Source organism: Lygodium microphyllum, unplaced genomic scaffold, assembly GCF_053477565.2.
Source record: "Lygodium microphyllum isolate KBCC unplaced genomic scaffold, Lygodium_microphyllum_v1.1.10 scaffold_33, whole genome shotgun sequence".
Taxonomy (NCBI): Eukaryota; Viridiplantae; Streptophyta; class Polypodiopsida; order Schizaeales; family Lygodiaceae; genus Lygodium; species Lygodium microphyllum.
In genome coordinates this window covers 388435-396010 of record NW_028229516.1, presented here as the reverse complement: position 1 = coordinate 396010, position 7576 = coordinate 388435, and the positions used below count along the sequence as shown (strand labels likewise).

The following is a 7576-nucleotide window of genomic DNA, read 5'->3' as shown; positions in this document are numbered from 1 at the left end:
TTGGATTAACATTGGCTTGACATTGGGACATACAACTAACTAAATATCTCTCATGTGATGTGCCAATAGAATTTTCTACAAATTTTTCTCATACAATGCTCATTTCATTTCCCAAAATTTCATTGATAGGATATATTGAGTTAGGCTCTACTCTATTTGGGAATGTCATTATTTTGAGTTAAGGATGCCTTGTATAGTAAGCTCATTATATTTATGCCTACTTTATCTTATGAAGTGGTATTCTAACTTTTCCCTTTATATGGGAATATCTCTTTATACAAAAAATTATGCATTTCAACTCATTGTACAATAAAATCACTCATTGTACAATAATTATTCAACACTCCTCTAGTCTTTGAGTTCCATTCTCCTGTCCTCTCTCCATTGTACACATAATTGTACACATAAAGTCCCATAAAAAATTCACATTTTCTTAACTATCATTGGGTTGGTCACATTCTAGTTGGCTTGATAATCTTGAAAAGGCCAACTAGGATGACTAGGTGCTTTGATGCAAACACTTGCTAGATATGTGATCATCACTTGCTCATATGGTTTGTCAAGCATACACTATAAAATTTTGACTAAATTGACAAACAGATTGATTCATATGGGTAGAAAACTAGCTCCATAGTGATATAAAAAGTAAGCCATGATCAAATATTTAGCCAACAACTCAACCATTGCAAATGTGAAAGCCACATGTTTGACAAATCATCTACAATATATTATTAGGATTTTAACCTATTGGCTAAAATAATTTATACCATGCATAAACAAAGCATAGAGGTCCACCACCAATTAAGTTAGAGAAAGTAGTGAATGTAAAGATTTGCTTCATATAATGAAGACAAAAGTTGAAAAGGTAGCACATGCCTTTAGCAAAGTGTGAGGTGAGGATTGATGCTAGTACTTTAATTAAAGATGTTACTATGTTTGATGTGTTAAATTAGAGTGTTCTGAAGTATCTTAAGGTGGATAACCATATTACCCTTGAAAAGCACTAAAAAGTGGTCAATTGAGAATCTTTGGATCAAGTTGCTAGACAATATGTATTGAAAGGGTCTAAGAATCTCTTGTCATTGATTATCGTACTTGCTCTCATTTATAATATTTGATTTGTGTGAGGAAGCCTGAACTTTAAAACTAGGCTTATTGTTGCTAATGAGCTTGTTGATTCAAAAACTCAACCATGAAGCTCATGCCCTTCGTGATCCGAAACCTCAACACTTATAGTTTCCAATATGCATAAGGATGGAAAGATTTTAATGTTCCTCATTGCAAGAAGGAATGTCTTTTAGTCAAGTAATTGACTTTATGCCTTGCACTCTACTTTCAATGCATACCTCAAAAGTAAATTTCACCATGAGATGTTGCCTCACACGACAAATTCTATACATAAATAAACAACTCTCAAGATACAATCCATGAAAACATGAAAATATACAATAAATATCTTATATTCATCATCATTTATGTAAATTGTACGTACAATGACATTTTGAGAAGGATGTATAAGCAAGTAAGTATAAGGTATTTAAGGATATACAAGTAGCTAGGGTCTAGTTGTGTAAATTTTTGGATTTGTAACTTCTACATAATTAGATGTACAAACTCTTGGAATTGTGACTTCCAAATAATTAGATGTACAACTTAAATGTGATAATATTTCATAGTGGAAGAAATCCAGAAAGGTTGCATGGAAGTTATATTTTAACCAGTACTAGAATCACCTTTGCTAAACTTCTCAATGTCAATATCCTCCCAATCGCCGTTGCCTAAAGATCAATTCCATTGCCACTATTACTAGACTATTTGAAGCATACATTATATTGTTATTCACTTGTCATGAAAATGAGGGACATTACCTTTTCTCAAAGTCAATGCTATTATGGAGTTATTCTCCACCTACAATCAAAAGTGTGTGTTAGTATATTGAAAATTTTGCATTTTCCATTTGTAAGATGTTCAAGCTAATCTCATAAAGATTAAGAATATACTATACTTTACAAAGCATGTTATATATGAGATTTACCATTTTTTACATCTACAACATTACTAGTTGGTTTCACATGAGAAAGAGCCAATCTTGTTTAGGATCTATTGAAAGTAGCCAATCTCAAATATATTACACACTTAGCTAGTACCACATCAAACAGCCTTCAACTTGTCTTAAGTTTTCATGTGAGTTCATGCATGCATGTGTGCACATGTGTTTGTATATAGGCATGCATGGCATAAATTGGACCAAATAAACATGAGAGACCACAAGAATTTTTAATTGACAAATAACCACAAAAATCACAAGAAAAGTTTTAGTTAGAGACCCCCATGCAACCCTACTTGACTCTATATCAATAAAGGCATTACAAAATCGATATCTTTACAAAGATACATTCATTTTAGTCATTCTATTTTACCATCATAGTTTTATAAAGGGATTGGTGTATTCTCATCTCGCGGTGTGCACCTCAAAAAATGTGAAGGGATATTTTATTTACTAAAACTTATAGGATTCCATTTATAGAATGGGTTTTTTATAACAATTTGAAAAAAGAAAACATACCTTTTTGAAGTAAAAAGGGTCATTTGTTGCCTTATAGCATGTATGTATTTTTTAGTATCCTTTGAATGCACGTGATAAAGATGATATCTTACAAGTGTAGCGCTTGAGATTCTCCATATCTATGATGTTGCAAGTTTGGTTTGGCCCTTGAGTATGGTTTTATAATATACAACATTACTTATTTCTTAGGAATGAATTTATATATTGATTCATTTGGCTTCTTTCAAACAAAATATTTTGTAATTCAATAGCATTCTACCTTAAGTGTTTGATGTCATAATACTTTGAGGGTTAACAAGTTTTACAAGTTGATACATTTCGAGCTTGCTTGTTGTGCCAAACATCACCAGGCAAGACAAACCCTAAGCCTTAGTATTGTCTTGCCTTCCACTTTGAGAACATATGTTGAATTAAAGAATTGGTGAGTGTGCTCTCATATCTTGAATTTTATTTGTTTTTGGTTCTCCTCCCAAGCCCAATCTTGCCCAACCATGTTAGTGTAAATGGACCATAGGACTATACATCATGGCTTTATGAACAATTCATTACTGTATAATAGATTATGGGATGAAGATTTTTTAGAAGCTTGATTGGCTTTATATTAACCAAAACTAAAGATCAAGTAGGTATTATAAGTCCTTAATAATGCAATCACCAATTCATGGCTTCTCTTAGACCAATTAGGACAATAGAATGATTTATGACTAAGATTTATATGTTATCAAGGCCTTCATAAGTGTCAACACAAGAGCAATATTTTTTCTTCATGTACTTGATTTCTCATAGGATCTAGATGGGAGAAGTTACCTTGTTTTGTCTATTAGAACTTATTTTGTACTTAAGCCTTGTGGGGAATTTACATGATGATACGTTAATTTGATCTACCTTATTTGGAAATTCCCAAACAAGGATCTAGAGGTAGACTTTGATCTAAAAGTCATACTCATGAGAAGTTGAAATATAGAGGATCTTGAAACTTGAATATGGTACTTACAAATTCATTATAGAAATTTAGGTTAGAAGTATAATCGCATCTACAAAACTCAAAGTGCTTGCCCTTGTGGTATAAATCTAATAGTAAAACATGACCAATCTTGCAAATATACGTAGAATCATCATCTTAATGATAGATGATAGTTGGGTCATTTAGATTCATTAGGGCTATTGAAGTTTTAAATTTTCCCATTTAAAGAAATAATAATGCATAACAATGTTTTGATCTATGGGGTGCTCACCATTAGTGGGCATATGCTGACACATGAGTCAACCAAGGGTTAATGAATCAATCTTACATGTTGACATAATATGATTTTTGTGCAGTTAAGGGATTGTAAAACTATTACTAAGATGTATACAAGGAATTGAATGTGTGGTCATAAAAGGTATATCGCTACTACTTACTTTACTAACTCAAGATCTATCCAAGATGTGGCCACAGATTGGCACAGAAAAGTATATTAGTAGTTAATACGAGATTTTCCATAAAGTTGTCCATTAACGGACAATCCAAATAAACTAAGAATTCAATCAGACACTAGATATCATGAAAAAATATAGAAACATGGGTTAAAGGATTGAAAGCATAAACATGACATGTACTTATACAAATATGACTTCTTATGGAAGATGAGCCATTTCTTTAGGAATATGATTTTGCAAGAGAGTGGAGATGATCATTTAAAAATTGAGTCTCTCCTAGATGATAAAATAGACTATGATAAGGAAAACTAGTGCGAGTCATATTTTTATTGAAAATATTATAAACTTGCATTCAAATTATTTTCCCATGCACGCCATTAGACAAGTTTGTTGAAAATGTGTCAGCATTTTGACAAGCACAAAATGTTCAACTTGAAAATCTAAATGAAATTAATAGAATGACATAAATATTAAATTGGCACATCCATAATGGATACATAATTGTATATTTCAATCTACTATTGTATTACATATGCAAATACAAGTCAACCCATATTTATGGTAGTGATTTATAATGATCATAAGCAAGGACTAACTTCCTTTAACAATATTGGTAACATGTCATTTGCAAGGCACTCACCTGTTGTTCACCAAGAGTGCGTGAGTCATCAAGGATGTGGTGTGAATCCATTAAAATGAGGCGTTGGTTCCTGATGGAGATATCAGTGAGGCTTTGTATCTTAGCCTTTACTTGTAGGATTGTGTCTGAAGGGTCACAATGAACAAAGTATGTAGTCTTCTTTCTTTTCACACGAATGTACATAGCCTAGAAAAACAAATGCATATCTTGAGTGAATGGTTAAGCCCATAGAAGTTAGTAGAAGTACGCATACAAACATTCACTTATTGTGCAAAATGAGTGCTATATTGCCATAGGCATACAATGGATGCATTACATGCATCTTCAATACTTGGAGTAATGAAGGAAAGGCAAATGGCAAGCAATCATCAACAATGAAAAGTAGACTAATTTTGATAGAGCTTGGTGTTTGTTTCTATCACGTGCTGAAGTAATATCCACCCAACTTGTTGCAACCTTACGTGGATTAACTTAAAAGCTAAGCACTCAATGAGCCTTACATCATTTACCATTCCACAAGTCAATGACTCTAGAATGGATTTTCAACCCTAAGATCTATGCGGCTACCTCTCAAACTACCATTAGTACCCATCCATCCCTAACAATGCATTCGATGCATCCCTAATTGTGCATTACAATCGACAACGGTTGAATGGCTTGGCAATTGGTCTCTACTCATGATAGATAAAACTCCTAATCCTCCATAATCAAGGGTAGGTGTCCCTTAGTTAGCATTTATAGTTTACTAAAGTAATCATCCTCCCCATTGGCATCGATCTCAAGTCATGAGTAACACCAAAATGAGCTCATGTTCTAGTGCTTTATCTTCACCAGAGCTAGTGTTTGGCGACTGATCACTGATCATGTCCCACGACCCTTCGCTGAGATTATCTGAAGCTGCAAACTAAGAGCGTGTTGCGCTTCTAAGATCTCCCCCTGAGAAGGGATGGCAACACCGAGTGATTGACCAGTTAGCGTTATCATCACCACCGCCCAACATGATTATCATCAACGGCTGACGTACCGTAATCATGGATTCCTACTACATAGACTGATCCATTAGCATGGAGCGCGCCACCGTCCTTCGATTGATTAATGCAAGATATTTATATTATTGCTTAAAACCGATACTGCGATAGAATGGTAATGGTAATTATGATACAATACCGACAGAAAATCCCTACATGGTTCTGCAATATGGCCAATTGATAGTGTGTGATGATGGTGTTCATAAGACGTGAAGACATGGTGCAATGCATGCCATACGACCCCAGAGAGAGAGAGAGAGAGAGAGAGAGAGAGAGATTTCTCACCATGTCTAGTAGTAGTAGAGATATAATAGTGTTTGACGATGTAAAGCGCCCTTGGTGTTTGTGAAAGCTGCACTGGCGTGAAGAAGGAAGAGCTGGAAGAAAAAGAGAAGAAGAGAGGCCCCTTCCTTTGATGTTCTTTTTTGCGCGCGCGCGCGCTCTCCCTCTCTCTCTCTCTCGATGGAATGCCCTTCTTTCTATCTATGTCAAGTATCCTGGCCCTCTATATAGAATGCCCTTGCATATCTCCCCTATTTATATAAATACAAAGGTTCTACTTCTTTCCTTGTGTAACCCAAATGGAATGGGGAATTTACCTTTCTCAAAGGAGGTGCTTAATCATTCAAAGGAGGTGCTTAATCATTCTTGTTCCTCCCACTTCTCACCACCAATGGCATCCTCCACTCATACAATCTACTCCCAAGACCCCACTCCATGTCATTTCCTCAAACACCTCTCTCTCTCTCTCTCTCTCTCTCTCTCTCTCTTTGTGTGTGTGTGTGTGTGTGTGTGTGTGTGTGTGTCAAACAGACACCTTACATCACTTATATGCCATTTGTCTATTTCTTGGCTCCACACCTCTTTACCTATAGCTGTCACTCCTAAATCCATCCACTCATGCCTATTTCTCCATTCACATAGAATTTTCCATTTCCAAAACTAATGACCATCTCCGCAAAAAACATTGTATGGTAAGTAGTCCTCAAACCACCAACTCAAATGCTCGCTCAGATATGCTGAGGTAGTTAGCAGTGTTTCTTTCAACATCAACAATACGAAGTGCGTGCCAACCCATCCTACACACCCAAAATATTTCAAGGATATTATTGCATGTAAACTTCCCTTTATCTACATAGAGCTCTACACTTGTGGATATTACTAGAAAATGTTGCAAAAGAGTTTATTGTCATCTATGCATGTAGGAATCTACAGGTTGATTAAGAGAGTGTAATTTTAAAAAGCTTTATGTCCATGATTCTTGGAGCTCCTAGGGGCACTCCTTACTTTAGAGTACATAGTACGTGCTAAAGAAGAAAGTGCTACCACAACTGATCCCTTCCAGGTGGGTTCCCCCACATTAGAGAGCAATCTGATAGGCTAGAAAGCTTTTATGGCCAATAACGAAGCGACTCTCATGGTTGTAGAAAGTTTTGATTGATAGTGAACATTGTAATAAAGTAAACACACAATGGACAGTTTTCTCTAGTTAATAATGTCAAGATGTAACAATCAAGTATTCACACAAACTGGAGAAAAGTATGTCAATGCTAATGTTTCACGTGAAAATTCATATCTATGTGTTACCCTAAACTTTGCTTATATATAGTATAGTTTCAAAGTGTTTGTGAGAAATTATATTATATGAAACCTATGATGGCCACTTTAGTTAGTTTGCAAATGAGTAATATTAACTCAAGTTTTTTTTTTTGAGACATCTTCCTTTCTTTTATTGTTTCTATAGGTGCATATCTTCTTAGAGAATGAGAGTAGATCATTCTAGTTATGTGTTTGCTTGATGCCCTTTCATTCTTATTGCATTCCTTTCTATTATGTTAAGATGAAAAATCAAAAAGTGGCATTGCACTTTTCTTTGATTGAATTCATGTAATCTCAAGAATGCTTCATGGATGAGCTATCCTA

The 7576-nt window shown here is 34.8% G+C and overlaps 1 protein-coding gene across 1 annotated transcript; it reads right to left on the bottom strand.

Annotated features, from left to right (window-relative positions):
* Positions 1–1546: 1546 nt before the first annotated feature.
* LOC148009190 (uncharacterized) lies at positions 1547–6226 on the bottom strand. Its single transcript, XM_087673698.1, has 4 exons — positions 5939–6226; positions 4626–4811; positions 1869–1908; positions 1547–1778 (listed from the first exon to the last, which is right to left on the bottom strand). The coding sequence occupies exons 1-4, from the start codon at positions 5939–5941 to the stop codon at positions 1714–1716; spliced, it is 294 nt and encodes a 97-aa protein (XP_087529824.1). The 5' UTR covers positions 5942–6226; the 3' UTR covers positions 1547–1713.
* Positions 6227–7576: the final 1350 nt, after the last annotated feature.